This window comes from Erpetoichthys calabaricus, chromosome 4, assembly GCF_900747795.2.
Source record: "Erpetoichthys calabaricus chromosome 4, fErpCal1.3, whole genome shotgun sequence".
Taxonomy (NCBI): Eukaryota; Metazoa; Chordata; class Cladistia; order Polypteriformes; family Polypteridae; genus Erpetoichthys; species Erpetoichthys calabaricus.
This window is the reverse complement of record NC_041397.2, coordinates 248,095,131-248,117,183: the sequence shown is the minus strand read 5'-3', so window position 1 is coordinate 248,117,183 and position 22,053 is coordinate 248,095,131. Positions and strand designations below refer to the sequence as shown.

At 36.3% G+C, this 22,053-nt stretch overlaps 1 protein-coding gene across 1 annotated transcript in view; it reads left to right on the top strand.

Annotated features, from left to right (window-relative positions):
• parp4 (poly (ADP-ribose) polymerase family, member 4) overlaps positions 1-22,053 on the top strand; it is a 160,141-nt gene that overhangs the window by 93,041 nt on the left and 45,047 nt on the right. The window contains exons 24-30 of the mRNA XM_051926163.1: positions 1,931-2,118; positions 2,826-2,925; positions 3,906-4,076; positions 8,103-8,183; positions 13,520-13,600; positions 15,287-15,382; positions 16,117-16,242. Coding sequence (XP_051782123.1) covers positions 1,931-2,118; positions 2,826-2,925; positions 3,906-4,076; positions 8,103-8,183; positions 13,520-13,600; positions 15,287-15,382; positions 16,117-16,242 — 843 coding nt within the window. The remainder of the gene's footprint in view (positions 1-1,930; positions 2,119-2,825; positions 2,926-3,905; positions 4,077-8,102; positions 8,184-13,519; positions 13,601-15,286; positions 15,383-16,116; positions 16,243-22,053) is intronic.

Below are 22,053 nucleotides of genomic sequence, written 5' to 3'. Positions count from 1 at the left end.
GACCCAGGGTAGACAGAGTCAAGAAGATGGTGGAAGTTGTGGTCGTGGAATATTTATTACAAGCTTTCCCAAGGTCTCTCACCAGATCTCTGCAGTGTAATTCTTGTAATAAATTCAACTAATTGAACAAGAGTTGCTTAATGGAGGGACGAATTAAGAAGAACGATCTGTCAACTGGAAGGAGATTCAAACTGCACCACCTGCCTTCTGGACATTTTCATGGCAGAAAGAGCTGAATGACTGAGAATCACCAGCACAGAATGTTGATGCACCCAGGTGATACATCATTACCCACTGTCCCTGGATGGAGTAGCATCTGTAGAGTGCCTGTGCCTATGGAAAATGGTACTGCACACTAATAGTGTATTCCCCTTGGTCCAAACCATGGGGTGTGATAAATCAGTTAAGGAGCACAGTTTTACTAGACTCTGGGAGCAGTGTTTCATTGCTTTGCAACTTGTACCCTTGTGACAGGTATAAAAAGAAAAACAATGCACTTTATAAGTGTTCACACTCACAGGCACTTCAGATTCTAACATTCAGTAATGATTATATATAGAACCAGGAATGGGACCAGAATGTGAACCCACTCTCGTTCAAACACTATTAGGAAGGCCTGAGTTTCCTCTGCCTTCTTCCAGGATTTCATACCTGAGTTAGAAGTGTCTCTTTGGTAAAAAAGCTGAAGGAGAAAAACTCCTACAGCTTTTCTTTTGGTTGCCAATTCATCTAGCATGGTTTGCCGTGTGGCCTCCTGAATCTAATGTTGCTGTAGCTTCTCTGCTAAGCGTCCTGCGATCTCATCTCTAGGATTGGCCATTGCTTCATTGGCTTCAGTATCTTTGTTCCCAGTCCTGTCAACTACACAACTGTAACAAAATGGCTATGCAACATGTAAAACGGTTTGGGGCTCTGAAAGGAAATTCCCATTTAATTGCCAGTTGGAAAACAATATAAAACAAAACTAAAACGTATACTCTGGTGCTATCAGTGAAGTTCCTGATTCGGTCATACTAGTGTTCTGTCTTTAGAGCTAGTCCTGGTTAACAGGTGACAACTGTGTCTTTGGTGCTGCAAGAACTGGAAACTGAAAGGGCAGAAGCTTTAGAGGAGTCGGTTAACAAAATGGTAAATGTTGGCGCAACTCCCATATTCTTCACTAGTGTTGCCTTTAAATCTATTCTTGTAAGGCTCATGATTTTCTTCTGCATGTAACAACCACACGAACTTAAAAGAAATTTGGGCCAGGTATTGCTGCAGATTATCAATCCCCCAACATAGTATTATTATGTTAATGAGATGTTATCTGTAATATTAATATGGTAGTAAATAATATAGTATCATTAGTCACTTGAACAATCTTTTCTCTTTCTGTCACAAAAAACAGGACCTATCCCATATCGACATTCACACTTCATTTATTCATTCTGAAGGATAAATTAGAAGGCCATAGCATAGTCCTGACTTATTTATTCATTGCTTTATGCTACCATAATATTTGTTCTACTACAATTTTAGCAATACAATCAAGAAAAATATTGATTAAATTGTTTCCATATCCACCTCTATACCTGGCACATCTAAGCACATCTTCTATTTTTTGAAATCACAGAAATTTTACAATGAAAGCTCTTGGGGAGTAATTGCCAGATAAGTGAGCATTCCATTGCTTGGGACCCTGATTCTTCTGAAATTCTTTCTGTTAATTTTGTTTTTTATATCTGTGAGGTCATCCTACATAATATAGTTAGTGATTTCTTTTGCTGCTTGTCTCAGGTGCCGTTTGAAGCACTGTTTTAATATGGGATCTTAACGTGTATTTTCTGTATTTCATTTTGGTGCTGATTATATTAGTTATTCAATTTATGATTATATTAGTTTTTTTTTATTTCTTTAAAAAATGTTCTCATTACTTCTTATACTTTTACAGGGTACATCAGAATTAATGGGTAACACTGATCTGTGGAGACCTTTGCGCAATTTAAGCTTATTACCTCCATCAAAAGGTCTTCGTAACATACTTTTGATTTCTGATGGACACATACAAAATGAAGGACTTACCCTGAGGCTTGTTACAGAAAATGTTTGCCATACTAGAGTCTTTACTTGTGGGATTGGGTAAGTTCTCCTTATATTTGATAGGATGGAATTAATGATATAAGTACATTAAGATCGTGAAACTTTTCTTGGTTCCATCAGTTAACTCAATTAACTACTAGTTTTGGGCTACCTATTTGCCTCTTCAGTTGTTCTTAACATAACTGGAGTTCATACTTCATTATAAAGCCACACTGTAAAGCTGCCTTCTTCAGGTGGTGTCAGCTGCCCACAGAGTATCTCCAAAAGTTTCCCTGAATGTACCTGAGGCAGATTAGACAAAAATGAGTTCAGAACCATAAGCAATCAGCAATAATATTGCAATTAGTTAGGAAAATATTTTCATTCAAAAATGTTTTTTTATATTATTTTAATCTGAAAGCAATAATGTTTGTAGTGTTTTGTTAAATAAGCACTTTAAGAAGTAGCACATAATTTATCAGCTATACATTGCAAAACCTTTACGTAACGTGTAATTTATTTTATCCATCCATTATCCAACCTGCTACATCCTAACTACAGGGTCACGGGGGTCTGCTGGAGCCAATCCCAGCCAACACAGGGCGCAAGGCAGGAAACAAACCCTGGGCAGGGCGCCAGCCCACCGCAGGACATAATTTATTTTATGTACAGGGCAAATGTTTGTAGAATAAGTAATATTTTGTAGTTTTAGAAAAGAAGAATTTTGCCAGTAGTTGTTTAATAATATTGGAATTTTCAACATTTAGCTCCACGGCAAATCGGCATATGCTTAGAACCTTGGCTCACAGTGGAGGTGGAGCTTATGAATTTTTTGACACAAAAACAAAGTACACTTGGAAAGACAAGGTAAAGATTGTCATACCCTGCTTGCTTTGAATAAGAATATTTTGCCATACATTTTAAGTTTTCTTGTTCCCCATGTTGTTCTCACCTTTTTATTTATTTTCCTATTACTTTCCAGTTTACTTTTTCTGTTTCTTTATTTTCTGTAATATGATTACTTAAATTTTGCATCAGGTTTATTCTCTCCCATCTTCCATTCAATTTTTTACTTTTATTGAATTTATTTAAAGCATGTAACATTCCATACAATCAACTCAAACTTAACAAACTAAATCCAATTCAACCCCCACCTATTTTTTGATATTTAGCTTAGATCCTGATGTGTGGCAAAACTGTTTTTGTGTGTGTTTCCTCTCTTCCTCTTTCATGTTAGGTCCAGACAGATAGCTAGTCCAGTTTTACTGTTCTCATTTAACTGCAAGGTTCACTGCTACCAACACATACTCTGCTTCCTTAACTGCATAACTGCAATTGTTGCTAATTGAGCTAAAACTGTGCTTCTTGATTTGCGTTCAGAGTAACCTGCTCGTTTGAGATTCAGTTGAATTTTAAAACACTTTGCCAGTAGCTAACCTCAAGAGACAAATGTCCACAAAGGGATCAGCTAGACTCTTATGATTGTTTCACTCACATAAAAATGATCTTGATTCAACTTTTTTTATATATGCTCTTGTTATGAGTACATTCCATATGCATATGTTAAACATTCTAATGATAGGCTGCATATAAATGTTATTTTGAAATTTTATACAGTACATTGTTCTCCTTCCATGGTTAGTTTCATTCTCCCATCAAATGTTGCTGTGAGAAGCTTTAGTCTCACAACCCTGAACTGGATTAGGAAATTTCAAAAAATTCTAAAGGGATGGGTGGATGCCTTTCATTGGAATATTGCAATCACCAGATTATAGTCTGTTATCCCTTTATGAGTTGATCCAGTATTCTCTTTTCAGTTTTTAAGCAATATTAATTTGTTATTTCAGATTGCCTCTCAGGTGAAACGAATGGCATCACCTGCTTGCACTTCTGTGTCTGTAAAGTGGCAGCAATTCAATCAACATAACCCAAAACCTATCCAGGCCCCAGCACAGCTGCACTCTTTATTCAGTGAGAATCAGTTACTCCTTTACGGGTTTGTGCCACATTGCACACAGGTAAGTGAAGCGGTATTCTGGAGTTAACACCTGTTAATTTAATTACTTGTAGCTATCAGACTATCCCTAAGCTTTCCTTTTTTCCTTTGGTGACAGAGATAAAATCATAATAGCAATGGCTAAAAAATAATGTAAAGATAATGTAATGAAGTGCCAAAGTTATGCTGTCATTAACACGGTAAATTTAAGCCATTTTGAGAAACTGGGTGAACAGAAAGCCCTTCTAATCTTACATCAGCCCTATTCTGGTGACACAGAGCCATCTATTTCTACCAGGTAGAATGTGAGTGCAACTTTCTGTAGACAGAGTCCAGGCTTCCACAAGCTGGTTTGGCCTCCAGCCATTGGTGTCATACGTACAGAGTTCCCTAATTGAAAGCTGTGATAGATCAAGTGCTGATGTGTCACAAATTAATTTTGTGTTAATCCTTTTTTGTTGTTGTTTATCAAGCTTCCCATTCACTACTTATTGTTCTAGGAGCTTGTTTAACACCGTGAATATAGCCTTCAAGAAACTGGCCATCAGTTTTTGAGCAGGACTGCTATCCATTAATTCTTAGTATGTTGTGCCATTATAGTGTGTCTTTCTGTGGATCAGAAGCATCACACAGAGATTACTTACATAGATTCTTAGCTATCTTGACAGCAGATTCTGCCTTTCCATTTCTACTAGGGTTCCTTGGAGAAAATGCAATGTGGTTGAAATTCCACTTGGCAGCAAAGCTTATGAATTTCCGAAAAAAAAATTGACTTCTGTTGTTTGTGAGGTCTGAACTGAGATTTTCAGTTTTAATGTTGCTTCAATTGAGACGTCCCACAGTAGACAATCTCACCTGGAAATGAGAATAGTATTTGCCTAACAGGAGGATGTCTTTGCCCACAAGTCTATGCTGGTTACAGTATCTATCATCTTCCTGTTGTGCAATAACATCCTCCTAATACTCCAAAGTTCAGTGATTAAGGATTTTGGGATATCCTTTAAATAACACACCTTTCTGGACAATTTAACTCTCCCCTGAATGTCCAGTACCCCATTATATGTAAATTTGTCTCCTATTTGTATTCTGGCCAACTCTTAAAAATCACCGTTTTCAGTGCCTGCAGGTGTTCGTCATTTTCTTTGTGTTTCCTGATCTTAAGAAAAATTACTCTGTCACATTAAAATATCCAGCTTGAAAGAGCATGCTTTGCAAGTGTTTTGGTGCACTTACTAGAGGATTGTTGAAGATGGAAATGAGGAGCTTGACATCTGTTTCTGCAGTTACCCATTGCATTCATACAGGTAATGGTGGAAACGCTCACATGCAAATACAATGTTCAGACATTCCTTCTCAATATGTGCATAATTCCTTTCTGAGGAAGAGAATTCCAAAGAAGCATAAGCAGTAGTTTTACATTCCTATAATAGATAACAATGAAAGCCATGCAACTGGAATCACTGTTGACAGAGACAGCCTTAGATACATCATAGCATTACAGGATGAGTGTGGACATGTGACAGTCCGGGTCAGCTCCATGCTCCTTGGTTGCAGCAGGAAGCCGTACCAACCCGAAACTGTCGATAGTCGCAGACCAAGATGAGCTGGGCAGATGAGGACACAGCAAGGGGTAGGTGTAAAGGTGACAAGTTCTTTTATTAAAATCAATCCAAATATCAGTGTTCTAAAGTGCCGTGCATGGTCAATAAAGACAATTAAAAGTGGAGGTTAAACAGCTCAATAAATAATTCATTAAAATGTGGTTAAAATCACAGCAGGAAGCTGTCCTATAAAAGTCATGAGCCCCTGGTGCAGCCTTCTAAAACTAACGTCTCCTCTGCTTACCCCACATGGGATCCTGCAACAGAGGAAATGCCCGACCAACAGGCGCAGCCAACTTTTCCTCACAGGCTTGGTTCCCTGCAGCCATCATAGGCTCTTGGCAGGGTGCCACGCTGAGCCTCGCCTTGTTCCTTCTTCTCCTCCTGCCATTCCTCGGTCGAATTCAGGAGGCCTCTAAGAGTATCGGGTCACTAAAGCCACCTCAAAAAATGTTCATCTGGAGTGACCCTCTTCAGCCACAAAGCGTCTGTCCTACACTCCTCCTAGGGGCTCTCCTCCCGACTGCCTGCCTCCTTCTCCTCTGCACCCTGGCCTCTCCCAATCCTGCTGCCTCTTTTACTTTCAATTCCTTTTTAGCCTCTGTCTTGCTCTTTCTGTTCTTTCTTTATATTTCTGTTTCTGTTCCTCTGGCTGCCATGCTGGCTTCTCTTATATTGGCTTGATTCGGGCGTAGGTGTGATACGCCACCACCTCCAAGGTACCATGAGATACCTGACTGATCCGCTCACCTTTGCACATGTATGCGTGATCAGCCAAGCACCCCAATCAACCCCTGAGCAAGGCACACTTACATATACCCACACCCTATTGGAGCTGACACATAATGGGACACGATTATTTATTTAAACACCTGCACAAAAACCACAGACCACTTATCACAGGATGTCACAAAATGCTTGATTTTCTGCAAAGCTTTGTCGTATTTTGGGAGTGAATGGCAGACAGTGTCTTTGGCTCACATACAGTACTTCAGACAGCATGATAGGAATCTTGCCAGGAAGTCAAAATCTTGCCAAATCCAACAGAGGTCCTTGCTACTTTAATATTACATGTTTTTGGCATTTCCATCACAGCTCTGTCCTCTCAATTTGCTTTAAGAATGTGAGCTGACAGAATAGGATATGAGAGTGCATTTCAGAGACCTTGAATTAAACATTTCAAAGCTCAGCCTGAGCTCCATTAGGACAAAAAGCTTGGGATCATGATTGCAACCTGCCCTCCTGTATTCCCACAACCTTCAGTGAGGATGTTGTCTGCTATTTGCTCTACACCTCTGATGTCTGTCACTGGCTTTTACTGTTTTCTCTGAAATACACCAAATGGCAGTTTCCACCATCTTCTCCTTTCCCGTGGTGCCTAGAATACTGTCAAACAGCTGTTGCGCTCATCCAGCTTACATTGTAAGAATGTGTCTTTTACTGAAGAGTTTGGCCTTCATGAGCTTGTACATCATATCCTCAAGCGTAGGTATTACTGTATGTAGTGAGATATCTAAAGTGCCTGACTGAGATGTTTGGGATTAATACAAATCTGTAGCTTGTCTGATTTCTTGACAATCACTATATTGACAATCCATTTGGTAGTCTTGCTAACAAGTGTTAAATGACCATCTAACTCATAATTATCAAGCTGCTCTTTCACCACAGCTTTCAAAGCCACTGGTACATTTCAGGCTCCTAATCACTAGCCATATCTGTATTAGTTGCATCTCTTGCCACTCCTCCTACTGCAGTGATCACGTTACTGTTTCCACAATCATATACAGTGACAGATAATTAATCATAGTATTTCTGTATTTGCTGTTTTCATCCTGTTCTGTACTGCTGCATAATCCATATCTTCAGCAAGAGGACATTTAATGATAAGACTTCCTAATTGCACAAAGTGTTATCTATTGAAGGTGTATTTCTCCAAATGTATTTACTAAACTTTACGTTTTTCTTGTTATAGTTCTACCACTTTGATCAAAGAGATCAATTAAGTGAACTTGGTAAAGTCTATTTTGTTAAGAAAAAGCAGGCAATGTTTTGTAATATATGTGTTATTCACAACCCTTGCATATTGACAGTTGTTCATAAATGTTCATTTAAGGTATTTCTTGATAAGAGATATTCCTGCTAATATGGTAGATTTGTAGATTAATAGCAAACCATTAGAATTCTGGCAATAATTATCATTTATCAAATAAAAGAAAGTGAAATATATCTAACATTTCTACATGTTTTGTTTTTGTTTTGCTTAAATGTCAATGGGAAAATTACCTTATTTTGATTTTACTGCATAAAGTATAGGGGATATTATAGGTTCAACTTCTTGTATCCTATAAATTATATACTTTGAAGATGTTTGGTTTAGAAGGTTAAAAAGAACATTATTCTGTGATTAATAGTATTGCCGATTAATAATCTGTGTTGTTTCAATCAAGGCCACACTATATGGAAAAATCAGCAATCAAGAAATTGAGACAATGGTGTCTACCACTGAACTGCAGAAAACTAAAGGGACAGTAAGTTCTTCACAGTCTTATAATTGCATATGGAAAAAATTGCACTGTATTTAAATAGTAAGTAAAAGGTTCCTCTAAAAGTTTCAGCATTATTTTGTAAGATCAAACAAAACTAGTTTTTGTATTTTAATTTTGCTTTCCGCCACACTGGTCATTGTGTATCATGTACATGCAATCATGTAGTTTCTGGTATACTTATTAAACATTATTTAAAACCGTGCAGTTGTAATATTGTTTTAGAGAATAGGATTAATTTGTGCAGATGTGTAAGTACCAGTCACAGATGTCCTGTTGTCAGTGAGCTACAGGCAGATTTCACCATACTTCAAGGAAAAAATGCTTAAAATATGCCACATGTTACTTTGGAAGATACGGTATAGCTAAGTAGTTTGAAAATTAGAGCCGTGCAGGATTTGTCAGACTCAAATAGGCAACCCTACATGTCAAAAACCAGTCAGTGTTCCACTGAAAAAAATGATCTGTATTCACCAAAGAAGACTGGAATTCCAGCTACATTTTGCTTTATTTTTTTTGTTATCAACCGAGCCAACGTTACATATGTTAGTTTTAATGAGGTTTTTGTACTCAAGTTTCAACAGGGACAGTGCGGTGTCACAGAGTGAGTTCCTGTCATACTGTCATCATTGTCAGGCTCCATCAATAGAAAATTGTTGGATTGCAATTATCTTAATCTACTTAGAATACAATGTCACAGTATTGCTAAGTTTTTAATGTGGTTATGACATCACCAGGCTGTGCTTAGGAGCTCATCAGCACAGTTATTTCTGAAGTATGCGATTCTGCTCAGGGTTTATTTAAACAAGAGTAATGTAGCAAATTTGCTCTGTATTGAAATAAAGTCTGGCGACAAATATGTGAGGAGCAATCTGTCTTTATCTAACATTGCTGTCCTTAACATACTCGTCAGTGGTAAAGCACTAGAACTACCTGATTCATTGCATGCTGCAAAATTGCTTTGTCACACACAAAAAAAAAACCCTTGAGGAGTTTTATATTCTAAATGAGGCATTTCTGTGTGAGTGTTTACTATCCAGGGGCATGGATGTATGGCTAGTTAGATATGATGTGAACATAAACTAACAGTCATTAAACTGTCGATGTCCATCCAGCGTATGGCTGTAAAATTGGTAATGAGATCAACTCTTATCCTATTCATTGTTCCTTATCCTTGTGGGTAGTTTTCTCTTTTACATTTATGTTCCTACATGTAATCGTACACGTATTGTGTTATTTGTTTATGGCTTTCTTCTTTTTTCCTGCTTGTTTCCTAATCTAATTCAGAACTTTGATTTTCAAATATTTATTATTAGATGTTTAATATTTGATATTAGTTTGTATCCTGTGTTATTAATGTTGTCTTTGCTTTTATTTCTATTGCATTTCTTTGACTATTAGTGAAGCACACTCAAAAGGCATTATATAACTAAACTGTGTTATTATTTTTATTATGCAGTGCCATGATTTCTGGTTTGATTGCTAACATGGTCAATGTGTCATTATAGTGTTTGCATATTCTCCCCATGTGTGTGTGGACTAAGTGTGTGTAACTTCAGATATATTTTATAGCTGGATATTAGAAGTGTGTCATTAAGCACACTCAATTGCCAAAATGTCTTTATTCTAGATGTGTTGTTAAATGACATCCTCAAAATTAAGGTTCACAGGGAGCTTCCCAGGTTTTGCATGTTGCTTATTAAGTGAAAGATCTGAGATATTGCTATACCAAAAATAACAGATATTCAGTATTTAATGAAAATTGTATGCTTGTAGAAATGTAATATATACAGGGAAAATGTTCAATTCTATTTCTGTTATTACTCTTATTAACAGTGTACCAAGTAATGACTTCAATAGTATATCAAAAATAACCAAAGTAAGAATTCGCTGAAAAACATATACTTTCAAAGTTTCAAAATGGGTAAATGACAAATAGTCAGCATCAAAAAATTATCAAAAATAAATATAAAATAATAGCCTTGATATTAGTGCTTGCTAAGGGAATCCCAAAAATAAAGGAAGTGTTTTTGAAATAAATGACCGTTTGCTTAAACTAGTTTCAAGTGAAGGTAACAAATGACATCAGAGCACACTTGTTATTTGATTCTTGCATTTTTGGTTTTACTGGAAGCCCTGAACCTGTGACATTATGCGGGGACAATGGAGTTCTGCCACAGACAGTAAAATTGTTTGTTGATAGGTACAAGTTGAATGATATTCAATTTGGCATCTATAAAGAAAACTTTTTTAATATGCAAAATTTTGTCTTTATACACATTTTTGGTGAGTAATACAAAACTAATAAAATATAACAAAAGCTAAAAGTTAATTGCTGAAAAACTAAATAAAAACTAAAAAAATAATGAAAAATTATATAAAAACTAAAATTAGAAATTGGCCAAAATCTGAAACTAAAAAATAAATTCAAAAAATAAAATTAAAAAATATCTTAAAACTAGAAACATAGTGTCTAGGAATGCATGATTTATGTATGTTGAGGTTCTACTGATGATGTTCTTTTATTTCTCTCCTTCTCTCTCTCACACACATACACGCACATAAGCACACACTTTTACCTTCATCTTCTGAAACTGGAAGAAATTCTGTTTACTGTCCTTGGGCCTCATGTATAAACGGTGCGTATGCATAGAGATGTTGCGTACGAACGTTTCCACGCTCAAATCGCGATGTATAAAACCTAAACTTGCCGTAAAGCCACGCACTTTTCCACGGTACCTCATGCCCTGGTGTACACAATTTCTCCGCTCGGTTTTGCAGACTGGCGGCACCCAGCATCAAAGCAGTGCTATTGTTCCTGTGTGGTCACCCTTTCTTTCTTAGATCCACATTCCTGACGCGGCTTTATAAATACACTGAAACTAACTGCATATTGTTTATTAGTGTAATGCATCTGATTGTAATTAACCTGCAGCAATATAATGGTCCAGGGAATAGCCATAGTATTCCAAATACCATAACTGCTTTAGCGTTGTTACTCTCAATGCATCTTCTTCTTCTTTCAGCTGCTCCCGTTAACGGTTGCCACAGCAGATCATCTTTTTCCATATTACTCTCACTGCATCACTCGGAGTATTTATATCACTGTATCTGAGTGGGGAATCACAGCAGCAGCTGATCGGAAAGAGAATTATCGGTATACAGCATGAAGCAGACGCTGCCTGAGCCACGGCAAAACATTTCAGAGACTTTCCTGTACGAACTTCGCGGTTTAGAAAAAGTTTCATCCCAAGAACTATAAATGCACTAAATCAGTCCATCAAGTGCTCCTTGTAGAACTGTTTGGACTTATAAGTACAATCACCTCACTGTAAATTTGGGATACAGTTATAATATTGCACAACCTGCACCACTTTATAAAGCGTGTATTTACATATGATGACGATATCATTTTTAAGATGAAATGCAGCAAAATATGTTGATTATATTATACAGATAAAACTTTAACTTAATTTAAATAATCTGTATTGTTATTAATTAAATATGTGAGGACACGGTGCCGCAGCGCTAGCTAGTTCATGGATTGTTCCTGCATTGCGTTGTATTCTTGCTCATGCTGACGCGACACTGGAAGGATAGACGGATAGAATAATTAAACATGTACTACGAAGATATTTCAATGTTCCTTAAAAGTTTTGAAGAATCGGCGTTCCAAGCTTACAGATGACTTCACGTCTATTACAGAGCTGATTGTGTGGCGATTGGGTATTTGGAGAAAGAAAAGTAAGGACAGGAATTGGAGGTTAGTACGTTTGAAAGAGACAGTACTGCTGTGATAAATTATTTCATCAAAGGTCGCGCATGGCGCAGCAAGCCTCTTGCGTGAGACATGAACAGGCACTGCGCCACCGTGTTCCCGTGTTTAATAACATGCTTTAACTCCTATCATCATGAAAAAGATATCACGTATACATCTCAGTATTTTAATTATTCAGAGAGCTGCAATATCACAAATGTAATGGATTCTGTGTCCTGTCGGAGAAAAAGAAAGCCCGTTTAAGAAGCAGGTTGTGATTCACACACATAGATGATCAAATACAGAACAAAGCATTTAATGTGCTACTTTAGTTACAATGGGATTTGAGAAACTAGTAAATTAAATGATTTTAAGATTAAGTTTATGATGTTCTACTTTAATGGCAAAATAAACTACGTGATTAAAGTGGAAATTTCGAGATTAAAGTTGACATTTCGTGCTTTTTTCCCCACTGTGTGCCTATTTTTTTTGTCTGTACCCTAATAAGCTTTCATATGACACTCAGACAGTGGGCTACGACTTGCCTTTTCACGGCGACTTTGATATGTGATTTCTTTTTTATTTGGGACACTGACGACTTTGTGAACTTGAGCTTTCGAGTTTCTCCAACACTCTGTCACTTGATCAACTTCATTTTGTTGATTATACCACTGTTTAAACCAACAAATAATACGTTTTTCCTTTGCCTCCATTTGGTATTCGCTGAAATTCTTATATTTTCCCCCGTGCTTTTCCCATTGTCTTTCCTCACAAGGCTGAGTTTAAGGGTTATTTATATTGATTTACATATTCAAAGAGGCGTAATTCTGGGAGGAGTTGGGGCGGGACAGAAGGCGCGTGCACGTGCGTTACTTTTCACGCTGATTGGGATTTATGTAGCGGAAGAACGTGGAAGTTTGCGTACGTATAGATTCCTGCATCTGGATTTTTCTGTGCATACGCACATTTCTGCTTTTGTGCTTACGCCATGTTATAGTGTGAGTTCTACGCACGGCGTTATGCATGAGGCCCCTGGTGTTTTCTTCTAGGAGGTCCCTAGAACCACTTTTAACATCTAAGGTTGCTCTTGAGATCACAATGCCACAATGCTCTCTGATGACTTCTATACAACATTTGCAGAACGCCTCCCTTCAGAGCTACATGCCCTAGCACAAATTTTCAGAGTCTATGTGTTCAAAGTATTTGCTGGCAAAGTACTGTAGATCACTGTCCTCCACTATTAACTCAGTTGGGGGAAATATATATTGGAAATCACCATTTCATGGGGTGCACCTTCTGGCAAGTCTCATTAGCTTATGTGTTAATTGAACATCTCCTTGATATGTTCTCATTTTTTGGCTTTATCCTCCTTTTGTCTGAAAAATGTGTCACTTCATGAACAGCTATACAACGTTTCATAAACTGAAAGTTATCTAATGTAATTATATTATTTTAAAGTTTTGCATTTTGGGATAAATTTATTTTATCTGCAAATGTGTGCTGCTGTAGTGTATATGAAATAATGTATGTCTACATAACCTGCTTGAATTTAATTTTTTTTCAGATGCTTCATAAACTTACGGCAAGAGCTCTTATTAGAGACTATGAGGAAGGAATACTACATGCAGACGGTATTGAGCATGAGGTGAGTTACAAAGTGACAAATATCCAAATGATGTATGAAATGTATGTCTTAACACCCCATACTAGTCTAGTCTTTGTTTTTTTAACTATGATCTTGTCTTTTTGTGATGTTAACATAAAATACAATTTCTTTCTCATGCCCTCTTTGATGTGCCATTAGAGTCATGGCTGTTTCACTCAGGACAGTCAAATAATATTTTTCAAAATTCAGTTTTACATGTGTATGTGGATTTAGATTCCAATTCAAGTATCCAATTGTTTTTGCTCGTTACAACACAAATTTACAAAAAAAGGTCTTAAGGCACTTTCATACTTCATGACTTTTCTAGCAATTATCAGTCGCAGACTTCATTTACATAATCTTAGCAAGTGGTAGGTAGTGACAGCATGTGTCCATGACTGGCAGTTGGATAGTCTGACATATCCAGTGACTCAGTCCAACCAGTCTGCGACTCATACCATCAAAATCGAAACAGATCTGATTTTGTCTTGGGTTATAGGGATGGACTCTGTGAGTTAAGAACCTATGAGCATTCAGTCAGATAAACAATGCATGCTACAAGGAATAAACAATGTGTGTTTTGGACCTCACAAACAGTAGAGAGGTTTGTCTATCTGATGTCTCATGGTTTACATACCATGAGGTCTGATCATGTAAAACATTCATATAACCCCAGCTCTGTCAGGAAGCACATTGTTGGCTGTCAGTAAAAGAGGTGAGCTTGTGATGCTTTGGAAATTGAACCTGTGCTGGGACATTGTCAAGGAATCAATAAAACTATCATCCCCTATGATAACTGTTTGTGTAGTGTGACGTACTCAAGCAACAAAATCTGGAACTCGAGTTGTCAAGTTTGAGGTCCCCTCTGACTATGAGTTGTGTAATGTGCCACCAGTTTTAGACATTGCAAATAACAGAATTGGGTTAAACTTGGATGATATTTCTCTACTTACTGTATTTTGTATCTTTCAGTAATTATTGTTTGATTATATTTTATTTATACGCTCTTTACACCTGTCATATTAAAACATTGTGGCAAAATTGCTCAAATGAATAGGGGTTTCATTCATAAAATGTCTAGCAAAATGTATTGTTAAAGCGTCATTTTGCACATTTAACTTTAAGTACAGCATTTTAAATGTATTACCTTTTTTGTTACTTTGCCCCCTGCTCGCTTCGCTTGCCCACCCCCTGAACACCGCCTCCCACCAACCGGTGAGCGCTATGCTCCAGCCACTCACGTTGTGAAGGGAAGGAGGGGTGGGGCTGAACACATGCTAAGGAGATGCAGTCCGATCAGCTGCTGTCTTTCTGCTGCTGCTGTGGAGCTGCATGTTTTACTTGTCACGCTGCGCATCAATCATTTAAAAGCTTGTACAGCAGCTGTCCTCTTGTCTCACTGCCTGTCTCGCGTGACTTTAAAGTGTCTCTTGCGGGACGTCAAATTGTCTTACGAGAAGATCACATATCGTCTCCTTCGAAGCCTTCCAAGATTTTTTTTTATAGTAGAGAGATAACATTTTAATACCAGTTTTACATGATATATTGTACAGCTGAAGATCATCTTAAATTTCATAGCCCCAGATTTAAACTTGATTGAAAATTTTAAATTGAATATCCAGTTTTGGCAGTCTTTGACATTATTTACAATTTGTTTTTTTTGTTTGTTTTTTTGTTTCTTTTTAGGCAAAGAAATCAGAATTAAAACCATTCATTATTTCACTGAGCAAAGAATACTCCATAGTGACTCAATATACAAGCTTCATAGCAGTTGAAAAAAGGGTATGTATTTAAGTAAATTATTTTGTAATAACTGTCTTGGCATGTAGGATTTTCAGAACAATACCTTAATGTTTGTATTTAACTTACGTAAATATTTACATTTATGACAATTTCATTTAAAATTGTGACTTATTATAGAAATTTAGAAGGGGCAGCTTTTACGTTTCCATATATTAAATAGTTTTAACCACAATAGTGGCAGTTAATGAAGTTCAACTTGTTTTACTGTGACTGTAAAATATGTGTGTCATTTGAAATCTCGAATTCCCTCCCAGGTGAAGCACCCTCAAGCAATAAATTAATAAATAAATAAAAACTGATTTATAAATGGAATTTTGTAACATACAGTCTCTTCAATAACAATAATGAATATAATAATAAACATCTTACAGATACAGAGCAGCTACTTTTGAAAATTTTGAAGGATCAGTATACTTTTTATAAGGTGTAGCAAACAGAGGCTACCAAATATGAGCCCCTACACTGCACCACTGTGAACACCTTGAGCACCTCTCAGAATCGGTGTAATTTCCAAACACTAGGATGGGAATTCTATCTGTACATAAGTGCTTTCAGTCTGGAAGAAGTTTCTTTACATGAAATTAGTGCAGTAATTTACAGTACTACAGTGACATAATACACTAAAGGAATGCATTCTTTTTAGATTGAATTTTAAATTGTTCACTGAAATGGTACAAAAATGGATATATTTCAAATAAATATTTATATTTCAGGATGTGGATGAACAACAAGATTTCAGCAAGACCAATATAACGGAGCTGATCTCACAAGAAGATATTGACTGTTTACCCTATTTAGGTTGGGAACAGGATTTGAAGGCAGCTTCAATTTTCTCTGAGGTATTTAAAATCATAAATCTGTAAGACTATACAATGCAGTTTGATTAGTATAACTACATGTCTGTTTGAAGTACAGATTTATGGGGTCATTATTGTCACTTGTACAGAGTATAGTGACATTTTGCTTGCACATTCTATTCAATATCTAACATGTCGCCACTCTCTAGCACCAAGTATAACTACCTTACCTTGAAATTCCTTACCTGAAAAAAACTCAGATCAAATAACCTAACAAAAATAAAATACAGTTTATACCAAAGTGTCTTTTGTATGACTTGTCACCTAAACTTAACTACAAGTCACGTTTCCTGTTTGAGTTATGTCAATAATTCTGTTATGTCATGCAAGAGACAGATACAAATTGGAAGCAAACAATGTCTAATTATGTGATGCAATGATCAATCTACCAGAGATCAGTATTTTTGCTTATCAATCCTATTTGGCATTAATCTTGTACCTTTAAAAAAGTGGAATATTGTGGAAGTGCTCAAGTTTCTTTTTCTGCCAACAGGAAAATTCAATTTATTACCTTAAAGTGCACTTCAACAAGGAGTCTCCTTTTCTTCCCATCTTACTAAGTGAAAAAAGTCCTTAGTAAAGCGGGAGTGTGAGAATAAGAAATATTCCTTCTGAGAGCCAAGTGACTTTTTTGTAACCTGGTTGTATTAGTTGAGTAAACTGTTTACAAAAATTTCATTTCATTTTATTGTGTAAAGTACTTAAGTAGGTCACTACCTAATGCCACCTGTTTCAGATATTTTCATTTTGGGGATGTATTAATCTGTTGAAAACAAACATTTTTGCAAAAGAAAAATGTTTTTAATTAGTCAGCTTTCACATGTCTTTTCTCTGAAATATTTATCAAAATAGGATGCTTAACTTTTTTTTTCAGTTAATGTAGGAAAAAATGGTTTTAATTATTAGAGGTGCAGTGTTGACTCTTTATAATAACTCTCATTACTTTAATAAATAAACCTTTATAATTGGTGAAGAGTGTAAATTTTAGATTGGGCACAATAAATTTTAGATTAGGCACTACAACTAATGAATAAATCATTTATAAAGATGTAAAGAAGCATTATGAATGGTAATGATATAGTAATGAAAGTTATTATAAAGTGTTACCATTTTTCTTTTAATGGCATTTAGAACTTTACTTGTGAGAGGACAAGCACATCATGAGAGATGTGAAATAACAACAATAAAATTTATTTCTATACTACATTTTCTTACAAATGATGTAGCTCAAAGTGCTTTAAGAGATGTCAAATTAGTAGTTACTTGCAAAGAAAACAAATTATGCATTATTTTTCTTTCTATATTTAAATTGTATACAAATAATAATTAATGCACACTTACATAAGATAGATAAATAATTAAGAGAAACAGAGTCCTTAACTACTGAATTGTTTTTTTTTACGTGTCTAATTGATGACCAGGGTTGACAGAAAAAAATCAAAATCTGTAGGGGTTCCAAGCCAAAAGACCACCCAGCCCCCTGTAGGTGTTCTACCTAACATAAATGTTCCTAAGTAAGTCTTTAATGTTTTTTAAGTCTTGTCTTAGAGGATTCGATGCAGGGGGGTCTTGTGGAAGGTTGGGGTATCTGCTTTCAACCAAACATCATATTCGGCTGCACAGGACTTTGATCGAGTGGTAGTGGCACAGAATACCACCACAGAAGAACTGGAAAAAGTAAAGCTTATTAAACATTGCAGATTCATTGAAGAATGTGATCATTCTCTGCATATCTAGTTTATTAAGGATAGAACTTAAATGTAGCAATGAAAAATCCAAATTTAAAAAGTGGGATTTTAAGATTTTTTTTAATAATCTATAGTTCTAGCCTGTCATGTTTCTATTCGTAAAATATTCTAGGTTTTGGTGCATAACAGCAGAAGGTTGCCTTCTTTTATGCATGGCTGCTATTATAACAGCTCGCTATTAATAAATATATTATTAAATGTAAAGGAAAGTTGTTTTTAACCCTTAACTATTTGTATGACACAATGTTAATAATACCCAATATATATTTATTGACTTTGTATACTTTGAGCATCGTTGGTGGCACGTACAACTTTTTGGTTGTGGTACCCATCAAGGATGCTGTCTATCCCCAGAACTTACACTATTACAATCAGCGTGCTTGTCGTTGACTTACACGTTCAAGCAAAGTATCAGTGAATTCATAACAAAATGTTTTTATGTCAGTGATGTAGGGCGTTATATTACAAATGTGAATTCATCACTTCCATATGTGTTAAATGTAATGGAGGAGTTCCATAAGAGCATAAGGCTTAACTAGAGAAGACTATGATACCAATGAATACCTTAGCATGTATGCCCAGCATTGAATATTTATCTTTAATAGGCCTGTATCAGTTCACATAACTAGGGCTAACAGATATACATCTACTTAAAGCTCCATCCATCCATTTTCTAATCGATGTGCCTTTGTTAAGACTACATGGAGCTGGTGCCTATAATGGCAGCATTGGGTGAAAGGAGAGACACAGCCATGGAGAATCAGCTAACGTATCACTCCATATTTAGGTGTGTCCAATTAGCTTAATGTGTACTTTTTAAGTTATTTGAAGAAAACATAAGGATCTATTTAAAGTTAATTACCTGTTGTAAAGTGTTATACAAGACTTTGCTACCTAGTATCATCTTTGTCCACTATTAGTAGAGATGGTCACAAATGAAAAAATGAAATTACTAAAATGAAAAAGCTAAAAGTGAATTCAAACACCTCTTCAATAATTTAGATTATATTAGATTACACAATATTATTCCCTAAGGGAAAATTAAAATTTTATAAAAGTTCTCCCCCCAAAAAAATATAAGAAAAATAAACAAAAACCCTCCCCACTCAAACATCCATAAAAAACTTGTGGCAGGGATAACAGAAAGCTGTGGCTGTCAATAACAGGCTTGTAGATGACAGCAAGATGAGGTCAAACCTGCTCAGATCTTACCACAGGTTTATATTTAAAGTCATTAATAATTGGAATGGAGCAGGTCCAGCTTGTAGCATCCACAAATGGAACATGTCTAATAAGCACTTGATTCCATGTTTGAAGCCACCAGTATTCAGAATGATTCCTCATTAAGATATTGATAAAGAGTAAATAATTTCTGTTGCCGAGTCAGTCAGGATGATGTAACTTACATTCCTGGGCAGTGACTTGGACGAATTCAGTCCACATCTCAATGTCTTGATCATACATTTTAGTCTTAATTGTACTGTGCTCCCCTTCTTTACCATTGCACATTCACAAAAATCTCCATTACCTCTCCTGCTTTTTCTACTCAGTCTGATGAAACCCATCCAGCATTGAAATAACATCTGAAGTAAGAGGTATAGGCTGGTTCTCCACAGTACCCAAAATATCACAGTACCTAAACTAGGTACTTCCTGGTTTATATTATAAACTTAATCTTTAAAAACTGGAAACATGTTTAAGTTTTTTTTATATGAAATAGAAAGATTCCTTGTATTAAAAAAATTGGTCCCTGTGAGGCAAAAGGCAGAGGAACACATACCCAATTTTTAATTTAATCACTGCAGCAAACATTTATGCACCAGTACTTTTGAAAGAGTTGGATGATGCTGAACTGACACTTGCATGGCTTGCTCTGAGAAGACATTCTTGCACTTCTATTTCTTTTTACACACTGCCTGCTCCAAAATTTGCAGATTGATGCAAACATAGCAATAATCCAAAATTTTCAACACTTACTGTGAATATGATGTCAGTGCAGACAATGGTAGAAGTGCTACTATCATTTGTACATTTACCTAATAATCATTCGCAGTAATCATTCCCCAGACTACACATTATTTAACAAGTGGCAATTGCATGCCATTGAAACAACTAGGACTGTACTTCAATAAAATATTTACATACTTTGACACCATAATCACAAGAGTAATTTGTCACCAAAACAACTCTTCCATTATGTGCAAATAAGACATTTGTTTAAATAACTTTATTCACTTTCTTAATCTTCCTCCTTTATCCATTATGTAGACTGTTGCATGTGCTACTGATACTAATAAAATAATTCTCATCAGACACTGCCAGCGTTTTTTTTATGATAATTTTTCATTGGCTAATCTGAACCAGCACTGGTGACAGGTTCTTGAAATTAAGCTCAGACAGTGAATATATGTAAACATTTGCCAGAATGCATTCTTTCTTAGTCTTTGTGAGACATGGTGTAATCCCTTATATAACTATACATGGCATGTATCTCTATCAACTTAGACTGTTGAAGATTTACCCTGAATTAATCCCTACTTGTCAGAGATTCTTGAAGTACCCATGGAGACATGTTTTCTTTATTTCATCTACTTAAACCTTACTGGACTAAAGTTTCCACCAGTCTATCAGACAACCTCACGATTGGTGTAAATCCTCATTCATTAATGGCCCTTCATGATGTAAACACTGAATGGAAGACTGCAGCTTAAGGATCACTCTCTAGTGATAAGGTACACTACACTACCTTATTGACCCACATTATTTTGGTGTAATGGAAGACTCTAAATCCACCTATTATAATACATGGCAGAAAAATGTCCTTTATTACTTCAGATTAGAGGAAAATTATATTTACAAAGACATGTGTAAAAAATTTTCAGCATACAGGAGCCCATTATTAATTTTCAACTAACATCCTATTTTACAACTGTTCACTAAATTAATAGGTTTTCTAATGATATATACAGTACCTTTGTAAACTGTGCTCTGAGATTTTATATGTAAGGAGGTCAGATGTTTCAAGGTAAAGTAGTTATTTCAGGCAAGTCCAACAAAAGTTTCGAAGTAAAGTTGTACATCAGTAATGTGAGAGTAAGATGGCTACACAAAAGCACTTCAGAAGAACAAACCAAGAGTATATTGATGTTGTTGAGCTACAGACTTCATACTTGATGCTAGGATTTACACACCTTTAGTTTACTTTTGACTTAATTTATTGCAGCTCTTCTGGCTGAATAAGAGGAGTAGAACACAGGTCAGGTGTACAGCACATTGCCGCCCCATCACACAATGAAACAGCTCAGGATTGTGGTTGGCAACCTTCCAGGCAGACACGCGGTCCAGTCCCACCCTCCGGAAATGACCCCTCTATCTGCTGCAGCCAGGTGTTACGTGGGCATCCCCTTGGCCTGGTCCAGCCACTCGGGTCCTCAACAATGAGGATCCTGCGAGCCGCATCACCTTCTGGGAATCGCGCCACATGGCCATAGTGCCGTAACTGATGCTCCCTCACAATGTAGGTAATGTGCCCCATCCGGGACTCCATGAGCAGCCACTCATTCAACACAACCATATAGCAAGACAGGAAGCACCAGGACCTTCGTCCTTTTGCATACATATTGGGAGCGCCACACACCCCTTTACATGACACCCCATGCTTTCCCAATCCATCTACTATGAATGTCACTGCTGAGGTAAGTAAACCTCTCGACAAGGTTGACACTCTCTCCGCAGACACTCTCTGGGGAACACAGCATTTATTATTTTAAAATGTCATCATACAATATGCTTACATGTTATATCAGCAAATAAAAAGTGGCACTCTGTAAATGTCCTTTAAGTTGTCATCTTAAATTCAAATTACTTATGTATACAAAAGTAGGTATTTTTATTTCACTGCCACAATGCATATTCATATAGAGGACATAGTAAGTGATTTTGATGGTTTGCACACTCAATAGCCTATAGCATGTAGCAGTACATTTACATTTGCATTTATTTGCTTGGCAGACAGTTTTATCCAAAGCAACTTACAAAAGAGGTA